The sequence below is a fragment of the Apteryx rowi genome, unplaced genomic scaffold (genome assembly GCF_003343035.1).
Source record: "Apteryx rowi isolate R43461 unplaced genomic scaffold, aptRow1 scaffold_225, whole genome shotgun sequence".
In the NCBI taxonomy this organism is placed as follows: domain Eukaryota; kingdom Metazoa; phylum Chordata; class Aves; order Apterygiformes; family Apterygidae; genus Apteryx; species Apteryx rowi.
Window position 1 is genome coordinate 1,138,168 of NW_020448586.1, and position 15,920 is coordinate 1,154,087.

Below are 15,920 nucleotides of genomic sequence, written 5' to 3' on the forward strand. Positions count from 1 at the left end.
CTGTGCATTGTGGCAGGCAGCAGGAACCATGGGCCATATGATGGAGCAGCACTACATGGTTGTCTATCCTTGCGCTGTATGTCTGAATTCTCTCAATGAGAATAGTACTTACTCAGCTTTCACAGTAAACTTGGTAACTACATTTGTGGCTGCTTTTTTTTGGGGGGGGGGGGGTATTTGCTTTGAGGTAATTTTTTACCTATGTTAAGGAAGCTATGATGAAATGTATTAAGATGCTTTTCCTGCAAGATACATGGTATCTTTGGGTTAAAGTTATCCTATTCAGACACCTAACTGCTCAACTTCAATGAAGCATTTCCTTTTGGCACGTCTAAGATGTACTCATTTGGGAGGCCTGTTTCTTTTTCCAGAACCTAATCAATAAGATGTGGCTTGGGGTCCCATCTCAAGACAAAATGGAGATCCGCAGCTGCCTGCCCAAGCTTCTTCTAGCTCACCACAAAACTCTGCCTTACTTCATCAGGAACAAACTCTGCAAAGTCATTGTGGATATTGGCCGACAAGACTGGCCAATGTTCTATCATGACTTCTTCACTAACATCTTGCAGGTAAGAATGTATCTTTGGAAAATATGCTGAAGTTTATAAAAGAAAAAATTAATTAAATTCGTGGAGAGACATTATGTTGTATCCTTGAATAGTGACTTCTCTTGACAAAGGTTAAATAAGAAACAATTACATGGAAAAGAAAGTTGTAGGTTCTTCTAATTCCTTTTCCTTTAGTTTTTCAAATAACTTGTAGCTTCTTGCACATTCCACTTTTTTTTTTTTTCCTAGTGTTGTGTTGAGATTAAATGGAGCCTTCTTCTGACATTTAGGGGCATTTGTTTAATTCCTGGTGCTATACTGACTGCTGGAAGAAAATCAAGAGGGTGGCTTGATGACAGATCTGCTAATGCTTCCCTGCTGGAAGAGCAATGTAGATGTGCTGTGTTCTATTGCCAATATGCTACATAAGCTGACAGATGAGCTTTCATGAGTGTTGCTGCAGCAGGCTTAGTAAATCGGAGCTCACTCCACCTCAGTGCCAGTTCTCTGCCACAGCAGCATCAGCAGAAGGGAATGTGTGCTGTAGAGGTTAACTTTATACCAAGACACTGGACTAGACACTGGGGATGCCAGTTCCCTTGTGCTAACTCTGTTGTCAGGGTGAAATGTCTCAGACTACTGCACCAAGCTTTGCCAGCAAATGTGTCTCGGCACCTTCTGTTTTAGTTACAACAGTAGTCTGGGATATGTCCGTGAAGTGAGTTGAAGTCTACCAGGAATGCTGAGTGGCTGCTTTACTGTAGAGCCAGTTGGCCAGCCACATGAGTAGTGTTTCCACAAGGTTTGCGGGCTGCTTTGCAGCTCACGTGGACCCGTGGTGTCCTAGTGATGCTGTTGCTGGTTCCTAAACCAGGTAGTTTAAAGCTGACTTGGTTATAGTTATACAATGCTGAAGGCAAAGGCGGATTGAAGTCTTGACCTACCGTAGTTCTTGTGTTCTCTGTGAACTTGAGCAAGTTGAGAAACTTCTAGAGTCTTCCTGACCGTAATTTTAAATTCTTGGTTAGCCTTCTGTGCAAAGTTATGCAAGTGAAGCTCTTCTGTGAATATACTCAGCATTTTAGCCTTTAGCTCAGATACCTTACCAAACAAATCATGTTCATGTAATATTTTTTGACAAAGGAATAATAGTGCGCAACAAATATTAACCACACTTGGAATTTTAAATATTAAAGTGTAATTGTTGAAAATGTGTGGGTTGTGGATTATTCTATTTAAAGAAAAAAGTCAGTAAAGCCCTGGCTGGGTCACTGTTGGATGACTCTCGGAAAGGAAGTTTCTGAAAGTAGCTGTTGGAGGTTTTTCACCTAATTCTAATGGCCAAAATTATCCTAAAAATCTTTGGCACCTGATGACGTAAATGAATGCTGGCGGAGATTTTTAAGTGGACTCTCACAGAAAGGCTAGAATATGTATTTGAGAGTCATGGTTGAGCCAGTGCCGCTGGTTTGAACGTTGGTCGTTTGTAATCCAGCGTCTTCCTTGCAAAGCTGGAGTCAAATGGTACAGCCTGAGCCAAACTCGCAGCTCGCTGTCCCTGCAACCTGGCCAGCGCAAGCCTCCTGCTTGGGTTCGAGTACTTCTTTTCCAGTTCTCTTAAAACTGTTTGTATTTGGCTTAACAGGCCCAGTGTAAACCGAAGTGTTGCACAGTCTTTTCTGACGACATGATTACATTGATTTGAATGGAACTGTGCCTACAGACAAGCCACAAGGCAGTTATTCAAATAAATCAAAGGCCCAAAGTGTCAGGAGTTTATTTGTTAAGACAAATGGATCTAGTATTAATTGCGAAGTCAAAAAGTGCCAACTTTACCTACAAGGCTTGTTAGCAACAGAAGTAATCTCTTTTCTAATAGCTTTCTGTAATCGTATAGTGCAATATATTGCTTTTTTTTTTTTTCCTGAGTGTTAATCTTATAAGTACTGTGACAACTGTCTACAGTTTAGGCTTTTGGTTTCGCCTGGATTTGCAATTGAAATGCCCTCTGGGCTTCTGCTTTCTTTTCTAGTGTTTTGGAGGTTGTCTAAGTGATTGCAGAGCCCACTTTGGGTATCTGGCTTTCCTCAAGCCCCCCCTTCCGGGCTCAGCTTCTGAAGGAGTGTTCCCATGAAGTTAGTTTCTATAGCACAGAGCTTCCAAAAATGTTCGGAGAAAGCATAGGAAGACTATTAATATTGAACTTTAAGACTCCAAAATTATGAAGAGTAGCAAAGGAGTTGAAGATAAGCTCAAGTCCTCCTTCTAAGATAATTTGAACTAACTGCTTGATTATTTAGGACTGAATTGTATCTCAGTACTTTAAGTAGCCTCTCAAACTTTTATTGACCCGTTGGAGGAAAAGTAACTTGGGCTATTGTGCTATCATTGTTCAAAAGCAGTAATTCTTAGAAAATGCTACTTCTATGAAGGTATGAATTTGTTTAACATTAGCAATGCCATGCAGTGGCACTTCAGTAAACTTCCTTATGGTGCCTGAAAGTATTCTGAGGAAATGTTAAACCTTTCTGTAGTTTACCAACGTGTTCCATATTTCATTAACTTTCTTCTCTAGCTCTCTGCTTCTGTGCCAAACATCTGCTTCAAATACCTGATTTAGGGTCATGTCCGAAGAAAGAAGTAACAGCCATGCTGTTTGAAGAGGAGCAGGGATCTGGTCTTTTTGTTTTCTGTTTTTTTTCCTGCTGCCCTCATTAGAACAACTCAAATGTGGAAGAGGTTAATGATTATTAGGCTTACTGGTAAACTCAGATTTCTAAAGCTTGGATTTTTTTTTTGAGAGAGAGTGTTTTTCCCCTTTGGTTTCTTGGGCTTAGTTGAGTGTAGATCTGAGCTCAGTGATTTGAAGAAAGGATATAGAGACGGGTTACTTTTGTGATTTTTAAGAAAAAAAAAACTTTGAAATAGGAAGTCCTGCTGCATTAATAATATGAACTAATAATCTCAAGATAAATGAAAAATTATTCTCAGAGTACTGACGAGTCCTGGCAGAGCCAGTAGCAACAGCTTAAGACATTACTACTGTCCTGTCTGAGATTGCTGCCTTTATGGTCCCATTTGAGCATAAAGCTTCAGCTTCTGCTGAGGACCATCAGACTGGGGAAATGGCTTATCCTGTGCCCGTTTCCACTCTGCCAGCCCCATCACAGGGCTGCTAACCTCTGGCAGAGGGGCTGTGGGCAAACTGGTGATAGCAAGAGTCTTAACCTGTCGTATCAACATTTTTGTCTGCCCTAAACTCTCATGGAGCTCATGCATCAGAAGGTCACTGCGTGAAGCTATTTGCTTACCTTCACCATGGATGCCAGCTAGAACTGAAAAAGCAATCCAAACTTTCCATAAGTGCATCATGTACGCCCTCAAGCCTGCTTTCTGAAAACCAGGCTCACATATGTTTAGACTGAGAGCTCACGTATGGGCTTTCCTTTTCATGTGCTGCTCTAAACTGTGGGTGTAGCCTGACCCGTGTTAAATCAGCTTGTCTCTGGTTTGGGGGGAGTCAGTATGAATAGGACTGAGGTCAGTCTGCGTTATGTAATTTATGATTTAAAGATTGCTTGTAATACTTGTGATTGGCTTTATATTCCCTTCCTCTCCTCTCCTCTCCCCCCTGCAGGAGGTAGTACATAAGTTGCTTTGGATATTCCAAGCCAGCAGAAAAGAGCAACATTTTAAGCTGAAAATAGAACTTTGTCCCACTTGAATTTGTCTCTAATATCCCAGAGCCTAATGAAGGCAAAAATCACTGCTTTCTCTGGCCCTGGTCCCATGTTTTCTGTTCACATTAAAAGTCATTCTTTTTAGAAGATTTACCGTGATTTCCAGTATGAGATCCGATACAGATGCAGGGAGACGTTGTATCCCTTAACCGTGTTCTGTGGTCATTCCATATTGACTGTGACTATTTATCAGGTATTAGAAGGAACAAGATTTTTTTAATGTTGAAACTGCTTGGCCGATGGCACAGGCTCCTGAGCGGCTCCAAAAGCAGCTCTGTTACATGGTGAAACTGCTGGTGCTGAGGCAATTCTGAGAAGTGGTGATGTCGGCAGACATCAGGCGGTAAACAAGGAACAAACTGTTACTGGTAAACATGTTGGAACAGCAAATGTGGGCAATGACATTATGAAAGCTCTCTTGAAACCCCAAGGATTCCCATGGTGCTTGAGCTGTTGCAACATTATGCATTAATGTCTCAGGAAATCAAATGCCTGCAGTTCTCTTCGCTCAACATGTAGCGCTATAAACTGTGGGAGTTGATGCTGCCTTAGTCTTGAAACACTGGTGAACTGCTAATAGTATTACTGATCTCGTACTTGCGATCTGATAGTTTTGCAGAATGTTATACCATGTTCGCGTGGTTTCCTTTCAGTTAATTCAGTCTCCTGTGACCACTCCTCTGGGACTGATCATGCTGAAAACTACTTCAGAAGAACTGGCATGTCCGCGAGAGGATCTTAGTGTAGCCCGGAAAGAAGAGTTACGGAAGCTGCTCCTGGACCAGGTGCAAACAGTACTTGGGCTCCTCACAGGTATGAGTTAACTGCACTTGCAGCATTGGAACAAATGTCGTCTTTTGCCGTCCCTCAGATGCTAGCAAGCTCGCGCTTTCACTGTTCAGTGAACCAAGGTGAGGGCTGTATGGTGGCTGCTTCCTACTGGTTGAACACTTTGAACTCTACTGCTTAGGTGCCTGGCTCAACTTACTACAAAACAAGCTTATGTATCAGAACGGATTTATAGCCATGAGTGTACCCCCTGTTTATGAAGAGGGATTTAGATTGTGTATGTAAGCATTTAGTGATTTCTTCAAGTTCATTAAGAAAAGGCGATGTTCCTTGTCAAAACACTGTATAATCATGATCTACCAAAGTTCTATCATGGTCTCCAAAATGTTTGTTAAAGAAATTTGGGATTTTTTAGCAGGCTATTTTAAAGAATGTCTCTTTGGCCAGGTATTTTGGAGAGCATCTGGGACAAACACAGTGTTACTGCTGCCACTCCGCCACCATCCCCAACTTCAGGAGAAAGTGGTAAGGATGGCTAAAACTGAGTACTTCTACCTTAAATTTAAAGTACCTGGGAATAATAATCTTGTAGCTTAACTTGCAATATGAGGCATAGATTCCTTCCTTTACTGTCTAACCTGTTGTGATAACCTTTTCCTAAAGCTGTATGCAGGCCAACAAATTCCTGGTCAGAAAGGCACATCTTACCAGAAAAAGCAACTTCCACAGCAGGGAATGCTCCACTGAAAATGCCACCCCATTCAAGAGTGCCCATATAGCTTCCTCTTGTCTTCAGGTGGCAATAAGCTTTTTGAAGTATCAGTTCAAAATGCTGTAACATCAGTGAGTTGACACTGTCATCTGTGAATCACAGCTGTAAAAGCACATCAAAAGCCAGAGGAGCAAAACTGTAGCGCTAATTTAAAAAAAAAGAAAAAAATGACTGGGACTTTGTGCACATGCATTGTGAAAGCTTATTTTCTGCCTACTTCTGTTACAGTCTTTCATGGCTGTTTATCTGATCTATGCTCATTTACGTACGTAATCCTTAGTTACCTTTGAAATGGATAGCACATTTCTGTGTTCTTATACTTTGAGTACATTTCATTTATCCTTTTAAGGCTAAATAGGGGACAGCTGTTGGTATGTTTGGGGTGACCCTCTATAAAGGCATTCCTGATGACTACTGGTTTCTCTGGTACTTTGATGTGGCAAGGACCTTTTTTACAAGCTCACCCAAGATTTGCTGTCCAGCAGCACATGGTGTGTTCGTTCCTGCTTCTCAGAATATGAAGCAAGAAGAAACACTGTGGTGCTGTGAAATCACCATTTTGTTTAAGAATTCTTGTCTTGGCTCTGTCTGCTTTAAATAAGGAAAAAGGAGGGCCTTAGGTTCAGGAGTCCTATAATGTCCAGTTGCATATGGGAGGAGATGAAAGACTTTTGGATCTGATATTTGTTTCTCCAGGGTCATACTCATATAGAGTTGTGGTCAGGGTGTACTGTGTTCTGTGAATTAACAAAACCCTGAGAGGTATCTTTGACTCACTTGTCTTTAGGAACTTAAGTTAATCAAAAGTTGCAAATCACCTCCTTGCAGCCAAATTGCACTAATCAGCTGTCTGTGTTAAGTTTTGGTGTTTTGATGTGATGTAAAATTTTCAAATTTAAATTAGAATTGGACAAGAATATCAAGTGCTTCTGTCCTAGAAGAACATAAGAAACTTCTGTATTTATATATAAAATAAAAACCTTAAACTTACCTCACTTTTAAGGGGAAAATTCTGCTGCAGTAAGCAAATGTTAAAAACAAGAAAAAGAAAAAAGATCTCAGCCTGGAGCATCGCTTTGCATGAGTGAACTGCTTGGGGATGTCAGGAGCGCTAACTTCATCCACCCTGCCAGCAAGTGCTTCACCATACTGTGATATGACATTTAAAAAAGATTGTCTTCCAAGGCAAAAAGCTGATTAATGCTAGTTTCAACACTGTTGGTAGCAAGTTGACTCAGTGGTCAATAATGCTGTATTTGTACAAAACAGCTTGAATTGCTTGGTAAGCCAAATGCACTCTAGCAGAGTGTTATTTAATACAGTCAAATTCAAGGTCACACTTACAGAACAGGGTACTGCACCTTGGACAGCAGTTTCAAGAATTCCCATTCAGTGAGAGTTTTGAAGTGCTAATAACTTAAACTGGTATAATCCACAAACTCTCTTTTGTTGTCTGGATTTGTAATAGAAACATTCAATGGAACAAAATCTGGGATTGTTCTCAGTGGAAGCCCATTTGAAATGTCCTTTCAGTTCCTCAGTGGATCACTGGATGTAGCTTGTGTTGAGGCAGTTTCTCCTCATCTGTTCATTCAACTGATGGTGACTTTGTCTAGATAATATTTCTCAAAGTGAACATGTGCTGAATTTCCTACAGGCTCAAAATTCTCTGGGTCTTCCACATCTCCCTCTTTTAAACAACAACAAAAGAAAGACTTTGCACGCAGCATATTTTCAGGATAATTTCTAGTAATTCAGACTGCACCAAGCATTTAAATAAGACAGTAGTTAACACAGAAATAATGGAAAAAAGTTTCAAATAAAAAAATTTACACAGGCAGGAACTGATGAAATTCAGTCTGGAATTTCTAAAGGAACTAACTGGTTGCACTTCAACTTCTTGAAGTCCAAAACAGTGAGGCATTGAGTGCTTTGCACTTCTGTCCATTGGTTGCTCACTTTCTGTATTTTGCGATGGACTTCTTTATTTTCTTTGATTTCTTTATTAACTAAATGTCCCCTGGGTCACTGTTTGATTTGATGATATTAAGGCTCACAGAATAGAATAAGAGTACCAGTAGGATTTCTGACATTCAGAGCCGAAAATGGGTTCTAGGCTCTCTAAACTGGGGTTTAAAGACAGACAAACAATCAATAGCAGTTGGGTGGCTAGTGGCTTTGGGGTTTATTTCCAGGGTTTATTTACAGACAGAAACGAATGCATTTTGGAAGGTGAACTCTGCGGGAAACGTGGGTTCAGTGATACTCTGCCATGAAATTCTGCACTGTATATGTTAGTTGTTTCTCTGTCCTTAAAGCTTGTGAAATCTGTAAGCTGACTAAATCTTTTTGTTGTTGGTCGCATCTTGAGCTGTATTTATGCAGTGAAGTAGTCCTGTTTACCAGTGATATTTTAAACCTTTCTTGCTGTTTTTCTTCATAGCTTCAGTGGAGCTGCTTTCTTTTTATTTTTGTGTTCAGATGAAATTAATGGTGTTCCAAAAGGCAAAATAAGCCTTTGAGTCCCTATAAATCTTTAATATCTTCTGTTAGAGCCAAAATCTCTTTAGGAACTTAGTAAATCTATAGTGCTGCTTCCCCCCCCCCACACACACAAAGAAACTAAGTGAAGTAGTTGCTTGCAAGTCTTGTGTAGTTGTTAAATAGCATTTAAAGACCATGCTAAACTCATTTCTTATACCACTTAAGCAAAGGAACTCTAATGCCCTGTATTGGGAAACATTTGAGTTATTGGATCAGTATAGAATTTACTTGTCACTAATCTCTCGGCCTCAAAATGTTTTCTTTGCATGGTTTATCTCTTTACTTGATGAATACTTTCCTTTGGCTTATTCACTCATGTATGGTAAACAAATGAGTAACAGAAGTAAATATTTGCTGCTTTTTACTCCTGCAATGCTAACATGATCTTAGCACCCTCCAAGAGTTTTCTCCTTGTGCATGAATGCAATTGCTCCTGTAAATTTATTACCTGTTTATGAAGATTGCAAATATAACTTAAAATTCCTTAAACTCTGAGCTTCTGTGATTTAACTGGGTGCAAAATAGATATTCAGACCAACTGCTGTAAAGTACAGGAACTTAATTTGCAATTTCTTGCTGAGGTTGATGTATTAAAAGATAAGAATCTTACTTTGTCTGATTTTGTGGAATTTGCTGGACTGGACTTTTGAAATAGAAGCATATCTACTTTTGTAAAAGCCCGATGCAAGCAGCTCTTGAATTGCAGCATACTTGTGCATGTTATGATGGGGACTCCCTTGATATTAAGGCTTAAAGTGCCAAGTTAACTAATTCAACTGAAGTAACATGCTGCATGAAAAACTTCTAGGGTGGAGGGGAGGGGAAGAATCATCACTAAGGTTTGGCAGGGAGTTCTGAATGTAGTGATGCAAGACATTTATCTTGATTGAAAATGAAAGCTTAAGAGGAATCTGTTCATCATTCATGCTTCTGAGTACTTTGGAAGCAGCTCAGTAAATAATATCTCTTTTTCTCATACTGCTGTTGTGCTGGGTCACTTCGCTTTCAATAAATTTACTCCGTTGTTTTTCTGGAGAACTGTAAATTCTCTAATATGGGAGTGCTTGTGGATTTTTAAAGGTGAAGAGGTTATTCACACTCAGGGGAGAAAATTATGTTGAATGACATGGAGAAGGTGAATCAGTTTTCAGCTTGTGGTCTGTGGAAGCCTGTGAATTAGCAGGCAGTCTAGTTGATGTCGTCTGCTTGGATTTCCATAAAGCTTTCACCAAGGCTTCTTGCTAAAAGCTTTTGGGAAAGTAAGGCCATCGTGCGATAAGGGGAGAGTCTCTGCGTTGATGGTTAGTGGGCGAGAAGGTAGGAGGTGAAGGGTGAGTGGAAATGCTCTGCTCTTGCAATGAGGAGGTCATCACCGGTGGAGTACTGCTGGTGCCTGTGCTAATGAACAAGTTCATAAAAGTCCTGTGAAAAGGGGTCAGCAGTGAGACAAGGAGGTTTGCTAAAGGCACTAAGATAGTCAGAATAGTAAAAAGAGGGCTGGCTGAAGACTTGCAGGAAGATCTCGAAAGTCTCTTGACTGGGCAATTGGTAAGTGAAATGCAATACAGATAAGTGTGACCTGCTTTTGGCAGGGAGGAACAGTACTCATCTCCTGCCAAATCATGGGCTCTGAGCTGAGCTTTACTATACAAGATCAACATCTTAGTGTTATGCTAGATATTTTTATGGAAACTTAAGGTCAGTAGCAATCAAGAACAGAGCACTACATGGTGCTGCGTGAGATTGTTTCACTTGCATCTTGAATAGCGGGTGCAGTTCTGGTCCTTCCTTGTTAAAAGGACAGAGCAGAAACAAAAGTTTTGTTGAAAGGCAATAAAGATGATTAAGGGTCTTGAATGGCTTCCATGTAAGGAACAAGAAAGCTAGTACTCTTCACCCTCAAAAAGCAATTGAGGGGGAGGAACTGCAATAGAGAGCTATCAACTGAGTGACATGAAGATGAATGGAATTTTTTTTTTTCACCATTTCTGTTTTTACAGGAAGTAAGAAATGAAACTAGCAGATATGAAACTAGCAGATGACAGGCTCAAAACAAAACAGGGTAGTTCTTCACTCAACCCATAGTTAAGCTGTGGAACTCTGTCACGAGATGTTGCATGTGTTAAAAGTTTATGTGGGTTCAGTGGGAGGCTGGACAAATTCATGGAAGGTAAATCTTTTTAGGCAGTGGGGAATTCTTCAAAGTCCATCTGGCACAGGAAACCCTTGTACTGCAAGTGGTTGTAGGCTGGGAAATATGATATGTGCTTGTGATAGACTTTTGGTCACTCTGAGAAAAGGTACTGGGCTTTGGTCTGACTCAGTACGCTCTCTCGTATAATTCACGAGCTGTCGTATGCAAGCAAAACCAGCTTTGCTAAGTTTCGTTCTGATAGGGATGTGTCAGAATTTTTGCAAGCTTGCATCAAGGAGGCTCAGCTTCGTGAGGGGAATGAGTTTTATAATAAATCCCTAAAATACACCCTGTGAAATTGCTATTATCACCTTTTCCAAAACACTGCACATGTATGTTACTGAGTAAGGCTAGAAGGGCAGGGCTGAGCTGACACTTAAGTATTTGTTTATTTGAAATACCCCCTCCCAGCAACTTGTCTGATCTAATGTGAAATCTGAGCAAAAAAATCAGGAAAGCGTTGGAATACAAAATCACTAGGTTGAGAAGAGGTCTCCTGTGTTGCTTTGCAAAACTCTTAATCATGTGTTCATCTCGGACATAAATTTGTACACTAACTTGCTGAATGGCAGAGGCTCCAAATGGCTTTTGATGTGTAGCTAGAGCTTACAAATGCATTATCTGAAGGTAATTGCTTTATTTGGTGATGCAGGTGTATGTGCTTTGTTTCTTAGGTGACCTGTTAAGTAGCCTGTTGCAGAGTCCCAGTGCAGCCAAATTATTGAACCAGCCAATCCCTATCCTTGATACGGAGAGTGAATATATATGTTCCCTGGCACTGGAGTGCCTGGCACACCTCTTCAGCTGGATTCCTTTGTCCACTAGCATCACCCCTTCGCTCCTCACCACCATTTTCCACTTCGCTCGCTTCGGCTGTGACACTCGGGTTAGGAAGATGTCTTCTGTCAATGGCAGCAGCCAGAACTCAGTATTGGGACAGGAGCGTGGCCGGCTTGGCGTCTTGGCTATGTCTTGCATCAATGAACTGATGTCCAAGAACTGCGTGCCTATGGAGTTTGAAGAATATTTGCTACGGATGTTCCAGCAGACTTTCTACCTCCTGCAGAAGATTACCAAGGAGAATAATGCCCATACGGTGAAGAGCCGGCTAGAGGAACTGGATGAAAGGTAAGAGAAACCAAACAGCTAAGTAGCTGTACTAGGGCCTCTTGCTTTCTAAAGGACTGTCTTTATTAATTTGTGGTCATGCATGGTGTGTCTAATCACCTTTTTTTCAGAGTTCTCTGCTGGTGGAGCCAGGCAGAAAGGTAGGTGCACAAAGGTAAGGTGCTGGCAAGGGGCTGAGTTTGCTAAGTGACCATGGTGGCACAGGTTTGTATTCTTTCCTGTCCTCTTCCTCCCCTTCCCCCCGTTCGTCACTGTTTGACTGCAGGTCTGAGGTGGCACAAGAGCTGAACCTGCCCTTCATTCAGTTGTAACAGAGCAACAGAAGAGGCACAGTGAGGTAAAGGAATTGCAGTATTCCCTTTTCTGGTTGGTATCTGCCTTCTCTGTCTTAAACTCAGACTTACAAAGAGTGGGTAGATATTCTGCAAGTCACAACTTGAAAGAGAATGGAAGTAGTTTCATATTCTTCACGGAGATGTGACAATTCCTGATTGCTTTTTTTATTTCTACTGTTGTTTTTTTTAACAACACCGGAAGATAGCTTGGGGAGCTCCATTCACAGCGGTGGTGAATGACTCCACCTCAGCAGCGCTCTCGCGTGCTTGTTGACTGGAGGTAGTAGGGGGATTAGCAGCACCTTGGGAGGCTGCGTATTCTTTTCTCTGTTTTCCAGAAAGTTACTACCATGCTTGTTGCCTAAAACAGCTTGACTCTTTAATATCAGATGTTCCTACTTGTAGAAGTGAAAGTGAGGCTTGTCTTGCTGTTGTGTTGAGTGGTTGAGTCCATGTGTTGACAGGGTGGTGAAAGAGGTGACAACTTGATGTTGCCTTTTGTTGCAGGCCTGCTGGCAAGCATTTGCATTGGGAAGGCAGGCAGACTGAGGCTAACGTTGGCAAATGTGTTGTAACTGTGTGAATGTGCCCAGCATCTTGTTACGGATGCATGGTGGTGGAAATAAATGAGTATGGTACTGTTGTATAAAATATTTGTTCCCAGATGCAGCAGCAAGGATGTTGAGGCTCTCTTTTTACTTTGATAGCCACCCAGGAGCAAAACCCAGGAACAAACTGTGGGTCCCTTTGTGGAGATGACTTGCATGTTTCTTTCTTTTCTAGAACTCCCTTTTTCATATCTTTAGATACAGTTATAACTTTGGGATAATAAATCTAGATTAATTTCGACTTCTGTTTAACAATGAATTCTACTTGCTCCTTCTTTTTGACTAACTCTCTCCGACTTCAGTATTGCTCAGCTTCCTAAAACAAGGCGTGATCTAATACAGTTGAAGTCTGTGGACTTTGCATATGCGACACATGCTAGAGACCCAGTGTTAAAATTCTGAATTTCAGAAACGCTGTCATGGAAATCTGGAAGTCCCTGTATAATTCTGTTCTCTCTCTCTTTTTTTTTTTTTCCTATGGATAATGTCAGTAAGCAGCCTTCATTGACAAGACCGTGGAAGATCTATAGCTCTGCTACAGAGATCATATTGCTGTATCATTATGTTCTGCTGCTTATGCATGTTATCCACAGAGACTGATGTCTGTAATTGAGATCCCTTTTTATTCATTACCGAAGTCTGAAATAGGAATGTAACTAGGATGCTCTGGAGACAGTTTGGAAAACTGCAGCTGGCTTCTGCAGGAGTGGAGCTTTCTCTGAGCTGACTCTGTCCTCAGCACGGAAATGGCTACCTTAAAGATGGGAAGACTTTTCCCTTCTTCACTTAGTGGGATAGATATACTTTTACTTCCGCAACTAAAGAACTTACGGCATGAAATTCTTTTTCACTTGAACTAACAAAGTCCTCAACAAAATTGGCACAGTTTAAACTGCCTCGCTTCAGTATATTGCTGTCTCTGGAGCTTGTCTGCCCCAAGTCTGTTCTTTCCCCTGCCTCTTGTGGTGGTTAATCTTCTGTTTTATTTTAAAGTCAGCATGGCTTTGAATGGATTGTACTGGCAGACTAGTCCAGAAAAAAATTAAGCTTGAACTGTCCTTCACTTTCCTGTTTGCGCTGGCTTTAACTTGATGATTCCAAGATATTTTATGGAATGGGCAATGTCTAGTAAGGTTATAAGCGATAGCTCAGAGATTGCAACTTAGGCTTTGGGGCTTGTAGAACAGGATGCCAATTTCAGTGACCTCTGATCAGCGCTGCTTTTTATTTAAAAAAAAAAAAAAAAAAAAAAAGTATGTTTTGGTCCAGATACTTGGTTTTTGCTAAATACTTTAATTTTGAAGCATTTGGTCAGTAATGAAGACGTGTTCAGTGATGGTAAGTCTTGCCAAACAGACAGTGCCAAGTAAATGTAAATCTGACCTTTTTGCATATACCAAACATTGTGTGGATTTGTAGGCTTAGACTAACTATCAGTGATGCACCTTTTGTTAACTGGTAATGTTTCCAATCCTGAGTTAGTTCTCATTTAGAAGGAACAGTTTTTCCCCTCAAAAAAGGGTGTGCAGGAGGAGAGCAGGGCAGTGTAATAAAACTGGCCTGTTCAGGCATGTCTGCAACTTCGCTAACCCTAGTTTCCTCTTTCTTTAAAAGAAAAACGTGAAATACTTTTATTCTTTAGAACTCTTAATGTATGGGAAAGATGGGCTTCTCTGCGTGCAGCCTCGTAACCGGGTCACTGAGGCTCTTGGTCTTTGTATGGCGTCGTAATGCTCTGGTCGTGCATATGGAATGAGGGAATACCTGCTTGTTTTCTGTGTAGGTAAATGTGAAGGTGGTTTCTAACCCAGACAAAGTTCATGTTGTGCAGTGCGTGTTCTTGTTGCACAGTAACAGCTTACCGCTGTGGCCTTTAACTTTTCTTCTAGTGGTGGACTCATATGAGACTCCCTGAAATTTTGATAACAGATTCCCTTTTGGATCTTCACTTTGTGCAATCCCAAGCATTGAATAGTCCTGGGTTTTGGAAAATGGCTTTTATTTATTTATTTATTTTATTATAGTCTAATTCAGTCACAAAATACCAGGCTCAGTATGGAAATTTATGGATGATGGCTGATCTGCGGTGCATAAGAAACAGTCCTTTCCAGCCCTAAACTACATGGCTGTCCAACCACCTGTTGTGAATTTTTAACACATGTATTGCTAACTCTTGCATTAACTTCTTGCTTTCAGCTGAATCTCCTCAGCGGTGCAGTTTATTTGACTAACTGTATATGCACACTAGTAAGATGAGCCTTGCTATTAAATACTTATTTCTCTAGGGTGGGGGGGCTGTACTTATTTCCAGGCCTGATGAAACTCAGTTATATTTATCTGAATATTAAAGTTGCTTTTGACTAGACTGTCTTTTCTGCTGTTTCAGGTATTAATGGAATGAAGGGTTGCCCATCCTGTAGGTAATTGTTGCAGGGCTTTATATTTTGATTGTCCTACTGGCTGTTAATTGTAACATTCTTTTTAACGAAAGGGTTTTGAGTGAATTTATCACTATTTCAATGAAATTGCTTCCCTTGTAGAGTCCTTCATGTTTTCTCAATTGTATTTTCTTTTCTTTCCCATGTAGCTACATTGAGAAGTTTACAGACTTTCTCCGTCTCTTTGTGAGTGTCCACCTACGAAGAATTGAATCCTACTCCCAGTTTCCTGTGGTTGAATTTCTGGCACTGCTGTTCAAATACACTTTTCATCAGGTACACCACCGCAACATTGTTTTTCTCGGTCCTTTATCCTCTTTCTCCTACTCTCTCCTGTACAGTACAGGTAGCTTGTTTTCCCCAGTGGAGTTGATACCTAAAGCTAGCTCAGAAAAAAGTACTTAACATGTCTTACTAGGACTTGTTCAGTAGTGCTGGGGACTTTTAAATGACATGATGTGTTGAGTCTCTCTCTTGAATTTAGCTGGAGAAAAGTAGTAGGATGTAGTTACCTTGCATGAGTAACTTGTCTGGTATTTAACTTTGGTTCTGCTTTTATTTCTCTGCTAGTCTTTAGAAAATATTGTCTGGAAAAATCTGTATCACTTGTTTTATATTTTGAGGTGCTTTTCTTTCTCCTGCAACTGCTGCTTTTACTGTTTCTGAGGCTTTCTTTGTGCTTGTTTTTAACTATTTTCAAAAAGTTAAACCCTGTGACCTCAAACAACTGTCACCCTGCTGTAGAAGCTGTCACAGTGCATTTCAACATGTGAATAATGACAAGGAAACAGCCTTATGAAGTGCTAGAGGCTGATGCAGCAAGC

At 40.7% G+C, this 15,920-nt stretch overlaps 1 protein-coding gene across 6 annotated transcripts in view; it reads left to right on the forward strand.

The window, feature by feature from the left end:
- Positions 1-15,920, forward strand: part of XPO6 (exportin 6) — a 61,049-nt gene that overhangs the window by 21,980 nt on the left and 23,149 nt on the right. For all 6 annotated transcript variants that reach the window (XM_026065214.1, XM_026065215.1, XM_026065210.1 and 3 more), the window contains exons 4-8: positions 372-569; positions 4,942-5,101; positions 5,525-5,602; positions 11,262-11,715; positions 15,246-15,372. In XM_026065214.1, coding sequence (XP_025920999.1) covers positions 372-569; positions 4,942-5,101; positions 5,525-5,602; positions 11,262-11,715; positions 15,246-15,372 — 1,017 coding nt within the window. The remainder of the gene's footprint in view (positions 1-371; positions 570-4,941; positions 5,102-5,524; positions 5,603-11,261; positions 11,716-15,245; positions 15,373-15,920) is intronic.